This window comes from Sparus aurata, chromosome 5 (assembly GCF_900880675.1).
Source record: "Sparus aurata chromosome 5, fSpaAur1.1, whole genome shotgun sequence".
Classification (NCBI taxonomy): domain Eukaryota; kingdom Metazoa; phylum Chordata; class Actinopteri; order Spariformes; family Sparidae; genus Sparus; species Sparus aurata.
In genome coordinates, this window is record NC_044191.1 from 1736402 (window position 1) to 1757564 (window position 21163).

At 39.9% G+C, this 21163-nt stretch overlaps 1 protein-coding gene across 1 annotated transcript in view; it reads left to right on the forward strand.

The window, feature by feature from the left end:
• The window catches only part of adgrd2 (adhesion G protein-coupled receptor D2), a 48175-nt gene that overhangs the window by 11824 nt on the left and 15188 nt on the right, over nucleotides 1-21163 (forward strand). Inside the window, exons 11-22 of the mRNA XM_030417295.1 lie at nucleotides 347-452; nucleotides 571-626; nucleotides 821-947; nucleotides 1154-1257; nucleotides 1527-1629; nucleotides 2411-2564; nucleotides 5533-5666; nucleotides 6351-6466; nucleotides 11051-11171; nucleotides 18793-18834; nucleotides 18974-19027; nucleotides 19235-19382. Of these exons, the coding sequence (XP_030273155.1) occupies nucleotides 347-452; nucleotides 571-626; nucleotides 821-947; nucleotides 1154-1257; nucleotides 1527-1629; nucleotides 2411-2564; nucleotides 5533-5666; nucleotides 6351-6466; nucleotides 11051-11171; nucleotides 18793-18834; nucleotides 18974-19027; nucleotides 19235-19382 (1265 nt within the window). The remainder of the gene's footprint in view (nucleotides 1-346; nucleotides 453-570; nucleotides 627-820; nucleotides 948-1153; nucleotides 1258-1526; nucleotides 1630-2410; nucleotides 2565-5532; nucleotides 5667-6350; nucleotides 6467-11050; nucleotides 11172-18792; nucleotides 18835-18973; nucleotides 19028-19234; nucleotides 19383-21163) is intronic.

Here is a 21163-nt window from a genome sequence, read left to right on the forward strand (position 1 = left end):
GTGGCACAGTCTTCAAAAGACTGAAAAATTATCACTAAAATAAAATTGTCATGCCAAGGTACCAAGAGAATTATGGAACAAATTTAGATAATATTTATGTTTGTGATATTTTTTGTTGTTTACTTATTATCATCTGACAATTGGTGGGTGGTGACTTCAGGTTCTTTTACTCTTCTCTTCACTGTTAAAAAAAAACAACAGCTAACATGACAGTTATAATGTTAGAAAAAAGTCACATCTATACACCAAACTTTAACTGAAACATAAAATGTAGTATTCTGCATATTCTTCCATGATTTGCTCTTTGAGTCTATGTTATGATGTGTGAATTTGTGTACATAACCAGGTATTTGGGCACCGTTCTGGGCTCTTCTGTCATATCCACCACAGTGCTGGGAGACGACCAGCCTGTTAGCACAGCAGTTCACTTCCAGCTCCAGCACAGAGTACAGGTCAACAAAATCTTACACTTTGAACTTTTATTGACATCTCCAGCGTTTTTTGTTTTTTTCCTGAATTAAATGTATAATATATTAAACATATTCATGACATATTCTATATTTCTTACAGAATCCCTCTGGTACTGTGTATGATCCAGTATGCGCCTTCTGGGATTTTGGTCTCATGTAAGTACCAGTTATAACAAATTGGAGGTCTCAGATTCCGCTGTAACCACATTTATCTAACTTGTTGCACTATAATAATGTGATAATAGCTGAAAAACACTTAGATCGGAGAATATTTTCATTCCAAGCATTCCTGTGTGTGCTAGATATTCCTGTGTGTGCTAGATATGTAAGTATGTGCTGTTTGTGTCTAGTCCGGAGGCTGGTGGGTGGTGGAATACCAAAGGTTGTGAGGTAGTGTCCAAACAATATGGATACACTGTGTGCTACTGCAACCACACCACCAATTTTGCATTGCTGCTCCAGGTTTATGAAGCCCAGGTAACAGTCCTCTTTCAGATTATCACTGTGTATCTTGATTAGGTTTTCATCTACAGTATGTGCTGCTATTTACAGCTCATGTTCTATGTGTGTGTGTGTGTGTGTGTGTGTGTGTGTGTGTGTGCGTGCATGCGCGCGTGTGTGCGTGCATGCGCATGAACGAGCGTGTGCCTGTGTCTGCCTCTGTGTGTCTGTGTCTTTGTTAGAGGAGCCCAGAGAACGAAAAAGCTCTGCAGGTGCTGACGTTCATTGGCTGTGGAGTGTCTCTGTGTGGCCTCCTCTTCACCTTCATCCTCTTCATCGCTGTGGGGTGAGTCACAAACATCACCGAGTGCACTCTGTAAAGCATAGAGGGTGAAAGCATTTCATAAACCCTGCTAGATTCACATCAATAAATAGAAAAAAACAGAACATTGTGCTCTGCAGACATGTCAACAGCACCATAGTGGAACATTTTTGAAAAATTGTGAGAAATACTGGGAGATCTTCACTTTATCGTGTGTGTGTGTGTGTGTGTGTGTGTGTGTGTGTGTGTGTGTGTGCGTGTGTGTGCGTGCATGCGCACACGCGTCTGTGCAGTGTCCCTAAATCTGACCGTACCACTGTCCATAAGAACCTGATTGTTGCTCTGGGTATCGCAGAGCTGCTGTTGATGTGCAGTGACTGGGCATCTGCCTATGAGGTGAGACTGTTTTACAGTGGGTGGAATAAGCTTTTCTCTTTAACATTAAATATTAATTACTATATAAAATTCACACATTTATTAAAAGTTTAAAACATAAACTTTGACAACCTGCTTCTTATTGAGAGAAAATGATGTGTTTGTGTAAGAAGAGTACAAAGCTGACTGAAAAAATAGGTTGTCTGGCTGACTTATAAACGTTTTGAAGAGAAGATAATCATGTCATCTTTTGCAACTAATGTGATAGATAGTTGCCCTCTTCTTCTGCATCAAACTGTGATGGTCACTCTTGTTTTGAAGAAAGATTTGATGCTAATTTGGTGACTCTTTGACATTGTCAGTAGCACCTCCCTTAGGCCAGGACAGGTCAGTTAGAATTTCCTCTAAACTCACACTTGATCAAAGTATTACAAAAACTGATTGCTGGGTTTACCTGAAATTTTGGGTAGATATTCTAAGTCTCTTCACAGGGGTATCTGACTTTTTTTCGCTATTGTGACCCAAACATTAGGCCACAAATTGTACCTGCATATAAGAAATATTAGCGTTAGCTGCAGACCTCTGTTTCAGACTTTTGCAGTTTAGTATAAATGAGAGATTGTCGTGAAATCTACTGATGATCTCCATGTGTTTTTAAGGCACACATTTCTGAGGATAAAATGTTTGTTTTGTTCCACTGATGAGGTACAAACTCAAAGAATAGTCCCTTTCATCTCATGAGTGTAGTGAACACTGCCGCCTACCTCACTGTGCATCTTTGTGTATATTTCTTATCCTGTAGGCAGCGTGCTTCGTCGTGACTGCACTGCTGCACCTCTTCTTCATGGCCTCTTTCTCCTGGATGCTAGTTGAGGGCCTGCTGCTCTGGAGCAAAGTCGTCTCTGTCAACATCAGTGAGGACCGAAGGATGAAGCTCTACTACCTCATTGGCTGGGGTATGATTTAATCTCCCTTTAGTGGCTTGTCAGGTTGGAGTTTGATGTATGACCTAGTAAATTGTGGATTTGGATCAGTTTCTTTTATCTGCCATGATAATATTCTAAAACTCAACAATACTCTAACAGTACAAGGTGTACCATATGTTACATCCTGTCCAGCAGCAGAAATTACAGATATATGTTGGTACTGGCTTTATATTGCTTTTCTACTGTGATGAAGACAAGAACAGCAGAGATACGTGTTTTTTATTTTAACTTCATGCCTTTTTTTCTCCATTACAATATATCAAAATATATCATTATCACACACGATCAAATAATAGGCAACTTTGTGGTCTACAGGACAGTAATCCATAATTAGTGAAATTATAAAGTCAACATCCTCCACACAATGGTCCTGCATCATGATATCATCACAACAGTCACATCACTTTCCCAGTCAATAAATTTAAGCTGTACTTTTATTTCCTCTTGATAATGACTTTCAGTGATTAAGCCACAATCATCACCTTGATATGGCTATTGAACTCCAAGTTTCATTCTCAGGTAATCAGTAAGCATGAATATGTGTTTTTTTTTTAATCAGAGCTTTTATTTTACACATATTATAGACCGTTAAACAGAAGTGCATCTAAATTTGATGGAGTTGTACTGTCATTGGTTTCACTATGTCTTTATGCAACATAACAAAATGCGGCCGTCACATTTTAAATCGAAATATGACTCTATTTCCGTGGTTGTTCCAACACACTAACTTATTCTCGCTCACTGTGCATAATTTAGATGAAATCAAAAAAAGAGCAATAATCTTTGCGAGGTAGCTGTCAAATCAGAATTAAGAACAACAATAAGCAGAAAAGAACAAAAACAGGGAAAAGTGTTTTAAATGATTCTGCCTTTGAAGTGCTACAGCACAATTTGCTTGAAGGCCAGAGCAATAGTCTCCCAGAGAGTTTACATTCACACTTAATGTGTGTTTAGTCATCCCTGTCAACTTCACTTGTAATGTTACTGAGAGTGGGATTTACTTTTTCCTGGCTCAGCTGCTGGAGGAATGGGACATGTTGCTGTTCTCAGACTGATGATAGGGAGAGTTCATGTGGGGACACACAGGTGGGGAGGGCACAGGCAGGCAGCTAACATGGCTAGTTCTTCTATTTCATTCCTTCTGGGAAATAAAATAATCAAGAACATGACATTGCTACATGACATGCAGAGATTATTTAATTCACATCATGTATATCATCACACATTTTATGTCCTTAGCTTTTACTACATTTTGTTAGTTTCAGGGCTTCATAGCATGCTGGCCAACTTATGAGTACATGTCCATGCTTTACATAGAAACTGTTATTTGATTGTGATTTACCAGCTGCACATTTTACCATGTTTAGCCATTTATAGACCATAATTATATCAAATATAGCTATGTCAGTATGTAAGTACTGCAATATTGGCAGTAAAGATACTGAACCACAACCAGATGTGAATTGCTATGTAGGATTTTAATTTATTTTATTTTTTTGTTATGATGGCATGACAATACATGTTCAGAAGCCAGTCCAAAGCCAGTCAGCACCATATCGATAAGCACAGAGCTCCATTCAAAGTCCATAATGAATCCAAATATGTAAAGAAAATACATCAATAGCACTTCAGGTACTGAGAAAATCTGAGGTTCTTTTATAGGCTACACATTTCACTAAAAACAGACAAACTGGGTAGAGCCTTTTTTCAAGCATTATGATTCACAACTCACTCCAGTCCAACGTATTTCATTTCACAGTCATGGTTGGTGGGTATGTTTGCTTGACATGCTCTCTGCTGTCTAGTAGCCTATTGGTGCTTTTGATAACTGCTACAGTCATATATGAGTCATGCTGATTTTGAGCTGTCCATGCGTAGGATGAACATGTAAGAGTTCTTTATTGATTTAAAGCTCTGTTTTGGTCAATAATCTCTGACTGCTGTCTCTCATCTTGTCTGTTTTGTCTGTGTATGTGTGCGCGTGTTTGACTCAAATCACAATGCTTAATGCTTTTACTGTGCCGCTAAACCGCACAGAAGAAAGTAAATGTTTAATGTTTGATGTTTAAACACCAGTTTAAAAAGAAACACTCTCTTAAAATGTGATAATTCTATGTGGTTGTCTGTGGTTAGAGCTAAGCATCTTTACTCCTGGCCAGACTTCTATAAAATACATTGTGGATATTAATAGTCCTCAGAGGATGACCCCCGATGTGGTGACCCCATTACCTTCTCTGTAACATTACCATCAGACCAAGATTTGCATTTACACACAATAAATATTCAAAACTAATTGGCTGATGTAATGAAATATACTCAACACAGGTGTGCTCCCCAGGTGATCAACCCTTTCCATTGTGGAAACACCACTCCTCCTGCACTATCCACAGGAACAAGTCTCACTTCACACATAAGTGATCTCTTTAATGGACAGGAAGATTGTCATACTGCACACATTCATGCTCCATGGGATCCAATGTGGCCTCTGTGCTCTTAGCCTATAGAGGCTGCTAGTGGGACTGCAGATTCTTTGACCAACCTGATGATGATTTATTGATATTTCACTCCACTGTTGATGCTTACACATACAACATGTGATCGGTGTGATGTTATTCCATACTGCATCCTTAACCCATTTAGAAAGAACAACATCCTGCAGCTGTTACTGTTCATGTTCCCAAATCTGTCTGTGAGTGTGTTATGGCGCTTATGAGCTGAGAACACAAACACTCAATATTCAGGTGTTCTTCAGCTCTACATGCAAATGTTCACAACGTTCCCCTTCAGACTAAATAGACTGAGCAAACAGAGCAGACTAAATAATCTGTCCAATTGTTGCTACGGCAGTCCTATCCATAAATATGTCTGAACACACAGCTTCTTTTGTTTCTTTTGTTGCCATAGGACATAGTTCATCTTGTATTAAATTGTTTTCCAGGACTACCTGTTCTAATAGTTGGTGTAACATTGGCAGTATCAGTGGACGAGTACAAGGCAGAGGATCACTGCTGGCTCAATGTGAGGTCTGACACCATCTGGGCCTTTGTGGGACCTGTTATATTTGTCTTGGCGGTATGTAATCACATTCTTTGTGTGTGTGTGTGTGTGTGTGTGTGTGTCTTTGCTATATTTCTTAATTTATTTAAAGCTAGCTGATAGCTAGTAGCACTATAAAGCAATGTTCTGATGAGTGAGTCACCTATTTGTCTGCATCTAGTGCAAACATGTGAACAGACCTAAACTGATACGTGGATGATCCATTTCTGCCCTAAATCACAAGGAAAAAGCAAGTTTATAAATATTCAAAAAGTGCCTTCACAAATATTTTAAGGAAACACTCTTCCAGGGCCTCAATGATACATGCAATGTATTTTATTAGAAAGACTAAGTGCTGCAGACTCCACAGAACACCTTTAAACATGAGTGATATAATCCTTGTATTACCATCCTCCAAAATCTCAGACAACACAGAAAGATCATAGTAGCAAGCTATCAGATTGAGCTTCTCAGTTTCCCTTCTATTTTTCCTCTATGTTCTATTTTATAATTTCGGATAGGCCTGGAGCAATGAAAAATGAAATTATGCTCATCAGCTACTGAGTAGCTAGTACTGATGACTATGATGTGATTTCCTGCAGCCTGAGGAGGAGGGTAAACTTTCCTCCTCTAAAGGTGAGCTTGAGGCCAAGTGGATCTGTAGAGGTACGTCTCATGTTTGCTGGAGGCCATGTTGATGCTGTTGTCCTCTGCCTGCAGGTCAATGCAGTTGTGCTGTGTCGGGTTGTCATGGTGACCGTCTCCAGCGCTCGTCGCCGTGCTAAGATGCTCAGTCCAAGCTCAGCATCAAAGATGCAGACCTTTGACCTCACCTGGTGAGATAGAATGGATTCTCTACCTCTCTCTGTCACACTCTCTCTCTCCTCCTGCTTTTGTCTGCTTTCTTTCATGCGTCGTTTTTTCTTGTGCACCCACTCTCTCTCTCACACACTCTCTCTCATACATGTTTCCTTTTCGGTCAAGCCAGCCATAGTCAATAGAGACAGTGTGAGAGATTGAGAGTTTAGGCTCGGGAGTTGCTGTGGGAGTTGGAAGGGCTTATCAGCTTAGCACCTGGTCCTAACACAACTCAGTGTCTGTATAAATGTGAGTGTTTGGTGTGTGTGTGTGTGTGTGTGTGTGTGTGTGTGTGTGTGTGTGTGTGTGTGTGTGAATGTGTTTGTGCTGTATCTAAGGATCTGCCTTTTATTAAAACTACATTCAACCATACATTCTACTATTCTTTTCAAGCGCTGCCACATTAAATGCTTCCATCAAGCGGTTTTCAGTTCTTCAGTTCATCTAGACACTTTACAATATGATCACTGTCTGAAAAATATGAATCACCCATTAAAAAAGTAACAAAACAGCAAAAGCAAAGGTAAATTGGAAACTTTCAAGTTTCTGCCATTCAATAAATAAACACTGAGGGCTGTATAAAGGCCTTCTGTTACATCTAGATCCTTCATATTTGTTATAGCACATTGAAAACGCAATTCCGAATCATCAAAGTCGTCTTACAAAAATACTGCTACTTTTATGTTCCTGTTACAGGATAAATATGGCTATGTTTTCCCTATTGTCATCAAATCCCATGTTATTGTGGTTAAATCATATTGATTGCCACTATAACATTAACACTCTATCATGTTGTCCATGCCACTGCCTCTGATCCAAACATACATACAAACACACGGAACTGTTCAATGCTATCGTCTGTATATTGCTAAAGTGTGTTTTCTTTTATGTCACACTTTATTGCAAATCATAATACATACATATTCATAATGACCTTTAAAAAACAATGAAATGACTGATACCAACAATGCAGTCTCTCTTGTTCAATGTACCCTAATGTCACAACACCAAAATTGCCACAATAACAGAATTAATTTAAACTCAGATATAATACCAGTGTGCTAAAAACAATCAAATCAAAGTTACAAAAATAGTCTGACATTTTTCTTACTTTATTAACCCAAACAGGTGCTCAAACAGTAAAAGCCACTGAACACATACCAAAACATCTGTAATATTCATAGTGATTTAGATTAGTTTTACTCTTCTGGATTTTTCCTACCTTGTACACATTTTTAATTTTTAACTTTATAGAATCAAAACAGAAGGAGCTAGAAACAGATCAGTTAGGCCATACTCAATGTTAGCTAATAAGTATGTTTTTGCAAAACCACAGAAAAGTTCAAACTGAAGATTTCTTTATGTTGAAACTTTACATTCATGCTCAGGTTGAATTTTCTATTTATCTCTTGTCACAATGCTGTGTGTATTCTCTGTTTAGGCTTAGTTATTATTACCCTTGCATAGGGTGTGAGGGTTGGGGGTTTTATGTGGACCCAAAATGCAGAGACCGGAGGCAGAGAAACAGTCAAAGGGTCTTTATTTAACATACAAAAGTTAAACAAAGAAATGTGAGGGCAGGCAGGTTGGTTGGTGTGGTCTGGAGATGAAGGTGACAGTTTTCAGGTTGGCCAAAGCAGCTGAGAGCTGAGAAGAGAGATGCTGGAAAATCTGAAGACAGAGGAGGAAAAAAAAGCAAAATCATGAGTTGAGATCCAATCTCAGACAAAAGCACAATAGCAAAAAACACTAAAAGCATGTAGCGACAAAATCCACTTTGGAAATAACTTGAGCTTGATTATATCAACCATATACAATGGAACAATCTAGCATCTAGTATCTAGTAGTAGTAGTGGAGAGACCAGGCTAATCCAGCCAGAGGATGATGAGCTGATGGGAAATGGGTGCGGGAACTGGTGACCACGCCCACGGACACAGCCACTCACAGGGAGGGTGCACATGAAGGAGAAAGGAGGGGGAAAACAGACCAACAAAAGCCCCAACTGCCACCACAGGCACCGTGACACTGGGTTAGGAAGAAACTGTGGCTTCACAAAAACCTTTTTGGTCGATACAATAACCACATGAATTGTCAGCAGGTCTCCTTAAAAAATACATCCACTTGTGACATGACAAAAATGGATGGAAATTTCCCCAGGTGTCCTTAAAACCATCCACTGGTGTGATATTATATCCTATTGACTGGGCTGTCCAGCCACTGCTTAAAGTAACTGGCAAACTTAAGCATGGCTCAAGGCAGCCAGCGTTGGCTAACGTTCGCCATGCTCTGAGGTAAAAAAAAAAAAAAAAAAGCTTGCTAGCTTAGCCTTTTACAATAGCTGCTAATGTGACAATAGCTCACTTGGGGGACAGCTCATCAGCATCATATTGCTGCATCATTAACATAACTTGGATTTTCATTTATAAATTACAGTAAATTATATTATATCCTCTCTCATGTCTTTCAGGGTGCTGATCCCTCAGATTTGCCAAATGTGTAGAGGTCCCCTAGTTGTCACCGTACTTAAGCAGCTTTAAAGAATAACATTTCTTTATTAACAGAAAAAAAAGTTGCTTGCAGGCTATTCTGACATCCACTCACATAGTGCTGTCTACTTTTGCCTCTGCCTCCAGTCATTTGGTGGATTTGTTGCTGGAGAGAATGCCACAACAGCCACAGGTTGAGAACCATTTGATTTCTTTCTCATTGTTTTATTTGTGCTGCCTTGCTTTGAAAATGTGCCCCTAGATCATTTTTATAGTGTTGGTACTTTAAGTACTATCAAATATAAAATAAACATAGATTGTAGCATGTGAAATCAAAAAGAAAATCAAAGTATTGACACATTTGACAACCCCAATGTACACTTTACAATGTATTAGTTAGATTTTCTGCCTTCCCTCTGTCAGTGGCACACAGCCTCAAGCTCATTTGTTCCTCAATAATCCCTTTATTATACTCACAAAAAAACATTATAAATGGGTTAATTAATCAAACTTCATAAAAACTACTCATGCCGGAGTGCACACAATAACTTTAGGAGTCTTACAGCTTGAGGAATGAAGCTGCTCTGTAATCTAGTGATATGGCAGCAGGTACTTCTGTATCTTTTGTCAGATGGCAGCAGTGTGAACAGACTGGGTTAAATGTTGTCTTTCACATCACCTGGGTTCAAGGAAGGAAATAAGAGGGCTCCCCTGTTTTGGGTCCACTGTCTTCAAAGGAGAATATCCAGAAAGAACATGCACTTATATTACTATCGTACTGCATGATGGCAAGGAGACAATTAATATCATTGCAGTGCAGAAGAGAAGCCATGAAAAAGCGTGGACCCTATTGTAAGATGCCCCAGCTGCACAACAACCTAACCAAGCAGGAGAACAACAAACTGAAAAAATACCTATCTGACAAATCACTCAGCATGATTTTAAAGTCATTTTCTCAGAGAAGTTGATAAATGGACATCCCTGTCACTTAACACCAGGGCATTAGGCTACAAATTAAAGGAAACAAAAAAGACACAACATTTTCTGCCACAGACCTTTGCAGATGAGTATAGATTGCCTGACACACATGCATAACCACAGCACCCACTGCATTTATTGCCATATGTCCATTTCATGTTCATTTCATTTTTGTATCTGAAAAAGGAAAATATAAAAATGAATTCAAAACCTGGACAAACAAAACCAAAACTATTCACCATTCAGTGAGAAATGATGTTTCTCTGTAATTTAGATGAACATGCTCTTTAATGAACCATTGCCTATGACTAGCTGATTCATACTGAATGTGCAGTTGTCATCTAAATATTACTAACAAAGAACCAAGCCTGAGGAAAGGCTTGGTTCTTTTTTCATATTCAAGTAAAAAGTCCTTCAACCCAACATGCAACTTCAATCCAAATTTCTTTTCACACATTTGTCTTAGCCTAATGGAAATTCTATAACGGCATCTCCATTTTCACTGGGTCTCATCATTCCCTCACAAACAGACTGAAAGTTGACGTCTGTGCCAGCTCTAGAATGTTACATGAATTCAGGAGATTAGAGGGAAAACATCTTTCAAAAATAAAAGGGAAGAGAGAGAAGTGGGTGCCGGCTTTGTCCTTGCAGACACAGTGTAGTCTGAAAACTCAATCTTTCTACCCAGGTGCAGCAGTGTGACAACAATAGTGGTTTGAACAAAGGCAACCTTTTCCGCCTTGCCCCATGAAATGGTTATTGGCCATATAAGCACCATTGAAAAGATGATTGCAAAGGCACAGGAGTACGACTGTGGTAGGCGGTAAAATCTATAGCTGTGCAGAGATGTTTGATGAGGATTCAAGGAGGAAATATTTGAGAAGAAAATACTGCTGTCTCCTTCCGTCTACATATATTCATGTTTCTGAAAAGGTTGACAAAAAGAAGGTTTACAGAGTACTGCAGAATCAAAAGGCACCACAACACAGCGGTCTGTTAGACCTCACTCTAGTGCATCTGTACTTGAGGCTATGTGTGTGTGATAAATGTACATCCTATATTCATTCATCATTGTTGTGCTTTGTGTATGTTTGCAGGGCTGTTACCCGTCCAGTTCTTATCCTGCTGCCCGTGCTGGGTCTGACCTGGCTGTGTGGAGTGCTTGTCCATCTGTCTGTAGTAGTTGCTTATATCTTCATCGCTCTCAATGCCTTCCAGGTAAACAGAGATACACAATTTCTGCAAAGTTGATCTCATTTTCACATCCAAAGCTCATGCTTTATGCAGTCAGGATTATTGTATAATAAAAAAATTAATTTAAAACTGCCTAAACCGAGGTTCAGGTCTCACAACAGTCTATGATTTTACGTTAGTTTGTCCCATTTTGTCCATTTCCTTTACCTGCGACCAGACATTAGCCAGGAGCAGCTTTAAACCAAGCTGAATTAGCATGGCTCTTATTCTAACTCTCTTTCTCCCTGGATCAAAAGGGCAGGTTGGGTGGTCAAAAGATGCCATGGGCTGTGATCATCTCAAAGTCCCCTGCTCTTAATTTAAAACGCCTGCTTTCTTCTCCCATGATAATGACAGTGTTGCTGCAATAAAGTCGAAAATGACAAGTCACTTCAAAAATGTAGAATAATGTGGAGCTATCTTCTTGTGCTGGCATTGGAACATGGGACAAAACTGATAGCCTTTTATTCCCCAACCCACGGGATCTTGATCATTATCATCAGGGATGTAGCGATACCAAAACCTCACGGTACGATATCATCACAATATATAATTCACTGTACAATATTTCTCACTATATTTGGAAAAAAAAGAGAGAGAAAGAATTACTTGAAAAATATTATTAATAATATATGTGATGTGTTCAGCATTTATTATCCATATACATATGTATATACATAGTCGTTTTTACATTTTACCTTTTTCTTTCCATCCATAGTAAAATAAAAGTAGTGAGCCATGACCAAAGCGTGTGTGTAAGGTAGCCACTGGACTACATATTGCAAAACAATAGAGCGCCTAACCCTCCCTCTGGTTGTACAGCAGGACTACAAGGACATCCAGGGGGGTGTGATACGGGGGTCAGCCATGGGCCCCGTCCCACCAATCTCCCTACCTCTTGTTATCCAGTGCACTACCAGGATCACGAAAGTTCTTATTATTATTTGGTATTTTCAGTTACAGTATGTTTATTGGTAGTAGTGGAACACATACATACTGATTTCCCTTGTTAGATCAATGAGCTTTACACGTAAAAAATAACCATGTGATAGACCCGCAGATATGGTCACAGTCCCATGACGGTTCTGCAGCTTTTCTTTTTTTAATTGCAATATCGCAAAATTAGGTAAATCACTACATCTGCAATAATCATGTCTAAGAGTCTAAGATTATGTGTGGTAACTGGCAAACTAAAACATAGTGGTATTACCATTGAAGTGGCTATTTTCAATATTCAATGGTAAAAATGTATCAAATGACAATGTGAAAACAATGTGTTGCACTTGTGTAGAGATTAACCTACAAAGAATTATCACATGTATCTGCAGCATCTTTTGGCTATAATGAGATTACTTTCAGCATATGTTTCTGCAGTCTAGCTAAAACTTTACTATTTGGGTTAATTCCAACCACCCTCTATTGTATTTAAAACGAAGCAAGCTGTTTTCAGTGAAAAAGCTCTACAAACCAACTGCACACCTGCTCCTCAGCAAACGGCAAACAGACACAGTTAGAAACTATAGTGGACGTAGCAGAGTATTAAGCAGCTAAAAAGATTCCAAGGATTGAATCTAACAAAAATACAATAAGCATTCAAAATGTTACTGTACTTTGCATGATCACTTAATCTCAAGAATCCCTCTTGCCAGGCTTCAAACTATGTGACAGAACATGCAGTTGTCGAAACAATCAGTGTCTTATGAGGGACTACTGGCAGCTGTTGGAATGGTTCAAAGGCGACGAACAGCGAGAGAAGCAACTGTTTAAAAGCAACAATTGCTCTCTAAAGCACATTATCACCTCACCTATTTATTCTATATCAATCTTACATGAAAGAAACAACATACACTCCAAACTATTTAGTAGAGCCACTGTAGTTGTGGTGGTAAATCGGTCAGTTTAATGTATTTATGTATTTACAGTATGTATTCACTTATTATTTATTTATGTGTGTTAGTCAGATCAGTTTCATGTTGTTAATTTCATGGGGTGGAGAGCAGAGTTGATATCTTGTCTTACAAGTAGACATAAAGTGATTAATCGTTTGGTTTATTGGGGAGCATAAGGGTTCATTTCATGTTTCAGTTTGTGTTTCTGTGATTTCCAGTTTTATTTTGAAGTTTTGCCCTCATGTGTTGTGTGTTGCTTTTCAGTTCCTCCTTTTGTGTGATTTTCTCGCCTTTTTTATGTGTTCACCTGTGTCTTGTTTGGTCATCAGCTCTTGTGTGTATATAGTCTTTGTGCTCCCTGACATCTTTGTCGGTTCGTCCTGTGTTACTCACCTGCGTTATTTGCTGACCTGTTCCTGTGTCTTCCAGTGTCTCCGCTTAGTATATTTTTCAATTTTGTGTTCCAGGCTACATCTTTCTGCTTTAATCCCCCTTGTTTTTCCTGAGTTTTAGATTTGCCCCTCTTTGTTGACACTTTGTTCTAGATTTTGTGTTTGTACTTCGTGTTTTTGGCATCTTGCTCTTCTTAGTTTCTGGGATTATATGGTTTTTAGATTTCAGCTTTCATTAAATAAAGCTTGATTTTTTTTTTTTGTTCCCAATCCTGCCTGTCTCCAGAGTATTGCATTTGGGTCCTCAATATTTTTGCCTAAACCCAGCAGTTCATAGCAATTAGCCTAATACATTTTGTGTATGTATTTACTACAGTGTATTCCCTTGTCTTTAATTGGGGAAAACTAATTTTTGAGTCGAAGGTTAAGATTAGGGTGTGTGTGCATGTGTGTGCGTGCGTGTGTGTTTGCGTGCGTGTGTGTGTGTTTGCGTGCGTGTGTGTGTGTGTGTTTGCGTGTGTGTGTGGGCAGTCAGGCCTTTGAATGACAGGTCATACCACATCCACCTCCAACCCTCCTCCCCTGATAACATAGCAGTTACTTCCTGACACTCTTCTCTCACTTCAACCTCTTACCATACACTGTCTGTTTTTTTTACACATTCTGTCAATTCTGTACATCTCTCTCTCTCTCTCTCTCTCTCTCTCTCTCTCTCTCTCTCTCTCTCTCTCTCTCTCCTCTCTCTCTCTCTCTCTCTCTCTCTCTCTCTCTCTCTCTCTCTCTCTCTCTCCCTCCCTAGATATCTTCACTTACCCCACTCATCCATCCGTGCTACTCCTTGGTCTTTAATTTATCAAAATGAGCTAGCCCCTGGGTGACCCCCAGAGAACTGCTAGTTAATTTAGATTTACTGCCAGTGTCCAGCTGAGAGCAGATAACACTACAGTAGGAGTTCTTCCTCATGTAGGTAGGAGGATGACGCCAGACCATCTTTTTCTTTTTACCAAAAACAAAGTTTTTTTTCTCTTTTATATCTGTTGAAGGGTTGCTTCAAAAGACTATAAAAGTAAAGTATGACAGTTAGAGCTAAAAGGCCAAAACAGCACTGAATAATAACTTCAGAATTAATGAAGATTCTCAGTCATCCAGGTCATGGTAATTCTAAGTGCTGTATCGTAGGCAACTGGACTCGTTTCAGTTTCTTTAAGACGTTTCACCTCTCATCCAAGAGGCTTCCTCAGTTGTAACTACCTGGAGGGGAGTTTCAGGCTTTTAGAATCTGTGTGGGAGTGTCCTTACAGAGTCATTAAGGAACTCAGTACAGCATTGTAAGTGGGTGATCAGTAATGTCGTAGGCCACCTCCTCTGTTCAAAGATGGTCGTTCCAGTTTGAAGTAGGTGGATCATTTTACTCCACTTCAAACCAGCTGTCTTCTCTGGCCAAGATGTGTTCATTATTGTTGTACAAAAGCCCTTAGTGTGCCCTCAGCTGACTGGCGAAGACATCAGGGCACAAATTGCCAGCTTGAGCTTCAAAACAGCAGAAATTCAGCGGTGAGAGCTCCGCAGTAAACTTCAGCACAGACAATTTATGCCCTCTTCCTTCTCCCTTTGGGTTGGTGTGCGTAAGTGATCAAGATGAGAATATGCTTGTGTGAGTAGAGTATAGTGAGTTTCTGTTAAAACGCCTACATAGATGTATTTTCCAGTTTGCCATTGTGAGTTATAGCTGCATCATGGTATGCACTAAAAAAGTGTTAATGTAACGATTGAAAGACTGCGTATGTACAATTTGAGGATTGAGTTTAAAGATATCTTCCTTTTTAAATTCCACGCCTTCGCGGTGTTAATTTCCCTGCATTGGAAATTTAAGTATCCTCTCAAACCTGATTCTCTGGCCGGAATCGTTCACTCCATAATTGTCCAACCCAAACCAGTGTATCCCCGAGGTCCACATCCTTTCTCCTTCAAACATAAGTGGACCAGATTCTGCTTTCCACTTACATTTGTACGGGTACAGTACTGGATAGGGAAAATGACAGAGCAATGATGTTAAACAAACCTGTGAAACTTGATTTCACAAGTTCTGGTAATGACTGTGTGAACATTAACAAAAACAAGACCAGGAGAATGAACATTAAAAAGCCAGTGTGTCAATATAAAAATAACAGAAACAATGAGCTCTGCAACAAAACAGAAAATATTGTTGAAGCTTCTTAAAAAATGTGGTCATGCATCTGCTGACAGACTACAGAGGCTTCGGAAGAGTGCAGGCAATAAAGAGACAGAATGTTACGACATCCTGCAGAAAACTGATACAGTAAAATTACACAGAAATGTAGTGTGGCTGTAGATCTACATGAACTTGAACCAGGTGTGTGGTATCTCCACATTTATGACCAGTTCACTCGTTTCAGTCCAGGAAGCATTCTGACCAGAAAGAACTCCTCTGTAATAGTGAGAATTTGAACACTTTGTCCATGACAGAATTGTCCACTCAGAAAACTGTTCAACACAGATGAAGTGAGAGATATGGCAGAAAACTTATCAACAGCTGCCTACAGCATGGAGCGACTGACTTCAGGAACGACATCACCAACCACTTGCTGAGATAATATGGAAAATGAAGACATGTAACTCGTGTGGCTGGAACACTGCAATGGACTGGGCTCTGATGGAGGAAAAACATGCAAATGTCCATGGCGACAGTCCTTATCAGCTGTTTTTTTGGACAGAATCCCAACCTGCCTGTCGCTAACCAATAAACCGACAGAAGAATACTGAGAGCATGCAGAAAAACAGCTTTGTCACACAGATGAGAAATATGAAACTGGAGACAAAGTGTACTGCAAGCAAGCGGACTGCCCAAAGAAGAAAGAATGAGCAGTTGTTATCGGTCAGGACGGCGCAGTGGTGTTTGTCACACATAGAGGAATGTGAATTAGGGTACATTATCTGAGATTGAGAAGAGCGTATACAGAAAATATGGAATGATATGTCAATTGGGATGATACTGAAAATGATGGACTTTGAGCAAGGACTGAAGATAGCTCACAACATAGACGACACAGACATCATACAAATGACAATACAGTGACACATTAGCCCCATTCACTTTTTCAAGGTGGGAATATTGCGCCAATATTCTTTCTGTCAGAAAGTTGCATAGGCGAAATGGGGGCACAGTTTTGTTCGCCTCTAATCTGGCAGCTGGCACAGAACAGGGGTGATTTAATGGCAAAAATCTTTAACTTATAATGCCTTCATTGCTTTTCATTATTGTATTGGTGTAGTTCCTGTCTTTTTATTAGATTTATTGTGGAACAGGCAGCCCTCCTGACCGAGACTTCAGTGAAAACAACATCCCCCTCTGCGAGTGAGGGCTTTCAGAGAGGGATGTTGTTTTCTATTTTACTGATGGTGATAATGTGATGTCATTGAGAGCAAACAATGTATCTGTGAAACTTTCCAGCTTTATACCGGCGCTGCATAAGTCAGTGCGAATTTCTGTCAAAAAGGGCTATAATGGTAATATTGAAGAACAAACGTCACCCTGAAAACAGGAAAAATACGGAGATGATGACGTATTTTGCTGTATTTGCACACAGCTATGCAAGCAAAGCTATAGGTAACTACAGAAACAAGTACAACTTGCATATTGAGCCCACTGATGTTGTAGGTACTAAAGAGTCAGCTGACATGTCCAATGTGGCAAACCTGCAGGTAGAAACAAATGCTACTGACACCAAAACAGCAGAGTTTTTTTAGTTTTTCATTTGGTCATTATGTACATTCTCACATATGTGTACCCTCAGATTGCATGCTGGGGTGATGTTTTACAACTGCAACCATCCTGTGACTAGCCCCCATTGCGATAGATGTTCAGAAGTCTCTGTGTTCAGCTCTCAGTACTTTGTAGTTTGAAGTGTAGTTTCTCTTCAGCGTCCCTGTTTGCACCTTCAGACATCTGCTTTCCCATGCCAACAGCCAGTGTTGTTATTTTTTCCAACGATTTCCACAATCTTGTACTGCTCTTCACAAAGTAGTTTAAGTTCCCTAACTAATCCAAGCCTTAACCAAATGCTCAATAAACATTGTTGTATGTTCTGCAAGGCACTAACAAACAATGTTTTCCTAAAGATTGGCGTGCTAGATAAAATGCTCATATGAGATGTTGTAGAGAGCATATTAAACAGTAGCTCTCATCTTCGCTGAGGGACAGGGATGTGATCCTCGGCTGTTGGAACCTCTACCCTGCCATTTCACAATCATCTGTCCCATCAGCAACTCTATTTGACTGCATATGATAGAATACACTGATATTTAACTGAGGACGAGGAGGAGGAGGAGGAGGAGGAGCACTGCTGCCTGCCGATTAAATGTGCCACAATATTTGTTACAGTGACATTACGGCGTTCATGTAAAGGTGTTTAAAATAAGTAAAGGCAGCCTCTTAAATGATAACATCTGAGCATATGCACGGTGTGGATCTGCCTCTGTAGATGCATCTTAACACCTGAATAATAGCACCTGAACATCCTTAAATAGCAGGAAACAGACTGCGCCTTTGACTTCAGACCATCTTCTTGTTGGTCTGTGGTGCAGTCACTTTCTGCTGCCTCTAGATAGCCATCCACTATCAGTGTGCCCAACCACACCTCACTTTAAAACCAACATGCCCAGGGGTGCACAGGTGGCGTAGGTATATTTGTTTTTTACACAAGGTGGGTGCTAGGTGTGAAAATGACAACAGCATCAGTCTGAAACTAGCAATGACACTTGCAGTGTGCGCTTAGATAGAGCCCTGTGAGTGCATTTCGGGAACGACTTTCTCAAAATGGCCACTCTTATGTATAGCGTATAGTGAACACATGTCCTACATCTATGGCCGTTGGCCAGCTACTAACGCTTGTACTTGCTGATGGGCCATGTTTTTGTGGTATCCTCACCTCTTCAGTTCATCACTAGACATACAAGACGTTGAACTGCAATATAAGAAAAAAACCTTCTCCAAATTACACTTCTTGGTCAAATTTATAGTACGACGAAAGAGATCCAATTTGGATTCAGGTCAGCCACACCCTGTCTAATGCAAGTGAAGTTCATGCCAAAAGGGAGTAGAAAACCACACAGATAGAGAGCATGAAGAGGTATTTTGCAATTCATGGTTGTTGGTTAAGAGAAAGAAGAGTTTGACACAGACATTACAGAGTGAGGAACTAAGTGGACTTAAAGAAGATATTTGCAATAAAAGCTGTATGAATGGAGTATATTCTTCTCCCCCTTTCACATGTGTTACCTAAAGTGCCTGTCTCCTCTCCACAGGGCCTGTATATCTTCTTAGTGTATGCTGTTTACAACAGTGAGGTAAGAAGACATTCAGTCCATTGTCATTGCATCTATCTGTCACCACTGCAGAAGAATTTCAGAATGTATCTTCGCGCAGTGTGAGAGGCAGCCAGCATTTTCGACAAGTCAGTTGGTGTAAACACTGTTTCTCATTTAGGTGAGGAATGCTATAAAGAGGATCAAAGAGAAGAGGAAGGCCTTATCTTTCACGGTTAGTGAGTATAAAGCAATGATCAGGTCCAGCACAGTACCAAAAATAAAGTACCTCTTTACAAATGTTTTTTTTTAACCGAACTCTATCTTTGCATTCGTGTGGATAGTTTTTCAGTAATGTAGTGGTGTAGTAGACAAGTGCAAATACTTTATGTAATTACATTACTTTGAAGCTCTTTTGATTTAGTTCTGGTGCTTTTTCCAGAACTGTTCCCAGCCAACCAGCTTCCTACCCTCCCAAAGGGCCCCAGTTCCCTCCTGGGGTCACAGTCCTCTGACCCCCTCCAGCCCCGAGACCAGTGAGACATCTGGGCCCCCCAGCTCATCCTCCACATCACTGGTCATCAAAAATGGTAGGCTGTCTAGCTTGTTATTTGTGCTATGTGCTATGTGCCAGAATCCTAGGGGAGATATTTGGTAACGATGTGGACAATTTTTTTTTTCTGCACTACACAGTCAAATTGTTAATATTGTCATTGTTAACGTTGAAAAAAATAACGTGTTGATAAACATTACACGCTTCTTGACCTTATGTCCCTTAACATGTTCCACAGCAGCTTTGTAAACATAATGGAGGTGATAACTAAACGCTGCAGAGAATACTGAATGAAAAAGTTTCCATCTCAAACTGACAATAGGCTGTGGTTAATGGTTGGACGGTATAACATTGCTTCCAGAAGCTGTCGTTTCAGCACGATTCACATCATTAGCATGGATAGCAATAGCATGGATATTAGCAGGGATAGTGATAGCTGTCATTCAAACACAAGTTCTTCTTGTGTACCGAGGAGCTGCAGAGTTTATTCTTGGTCAAACTGTTACCTGTACGGTACATTTAGTGCCACGAGAAAACCTCCCTGCTAAACTTTCCGTTTACTCCCGTGGCTAACAGCTGTCTCCTCTGAGCTCAGCCATCGACTGTCTTTCTGCACAGAGTACATTATTTTAAATCACTCTCCACTCACTCAACACAAACTGCCCTGTTCTCATAGGAGATATGCCACTCTAGGCACTAAATGCCTCTGAGTAAGTTATGAGGGTCTTTTGGATGTAACATAAATAAAACCAATCAGGACGCCATCTCACATTCCCTTTAAGAGCCAGGTGTGCCAGTCTAGGAGCATTTAAACAGTGGCACTCGTCTTCAGGAACAGGTATGCGCTCCTCTGCTGCTAGACCCTCAGCCTCTGCCATCTCACAATCATTGACAACTCCATTAGACTGCCTATGAGTCACCCTGTATGTGCGCAGATCTCATGTCAGGGTCAGGTGGGACAGGTCATAAAAATATAATTATGATCAATAACAAGTGGGTGAAATACATGTTTAATGAGGAAAGTATTAATGACATTACCTGCGATCCTCCAGCAGCATTCACATATGTGCACAAGGACTTGCAATGATAAACTTCCTTGATGGTTTAAACCTGAAGATGCCAAGGCATGTGTTCAGGCTTTTTCTTTTGCTGTCCTTCTGATCCATTTATTGCAGTCAGATCACAACAAAATCTGTTTTGGGTTCATACTGATGTGGTAAACAGATGAGTTTGTTCTAGGGCTGTCAAACGATTAATTTTTTTAATCGCGATTAATCTTATTTTGTCCATAGTTAACTCGCGATTAATCGCAAATTAATCGCAATTTTTTGGCACATTTTTTTCTGTTCTAAATGTACCTTAATGTATTTTGTTCATGTTCTTAATACATACAACATAAGAAAGGGCAAATATGCTTGCTTTATGAAAATGTTTATTCAACACTTCAAATCATTCAGGAAAATAAAAGGCTCAAAAAACATCCCCTCACCCTAAATGGGATCAAAACATGGTGATGTCTGCTTTTTGGGGGGGGGGGGCTCTCTGCATCTGCCGTGTGTTTGACTTGCAAATGATATCTGAGACTCGACGACGTACTTCAATGGTAACTCATTTCATGTCGACAGTACGTGCAGATAACTTTTGTCCTATGGACCAAACCATCTGGCAGTGTTTTGAAAGTGAATTTGCCTTTCATAAGTCCTTTCTCCATTTACTTTCACTTTCGCTTTTCAGTCCACCATGTTTTTCCCGAACGCCAACCCTGCTTCTTCTTCTTCTGATTCCCTTTCTTATTCTTCTGCCACCCTCTGGATCAAG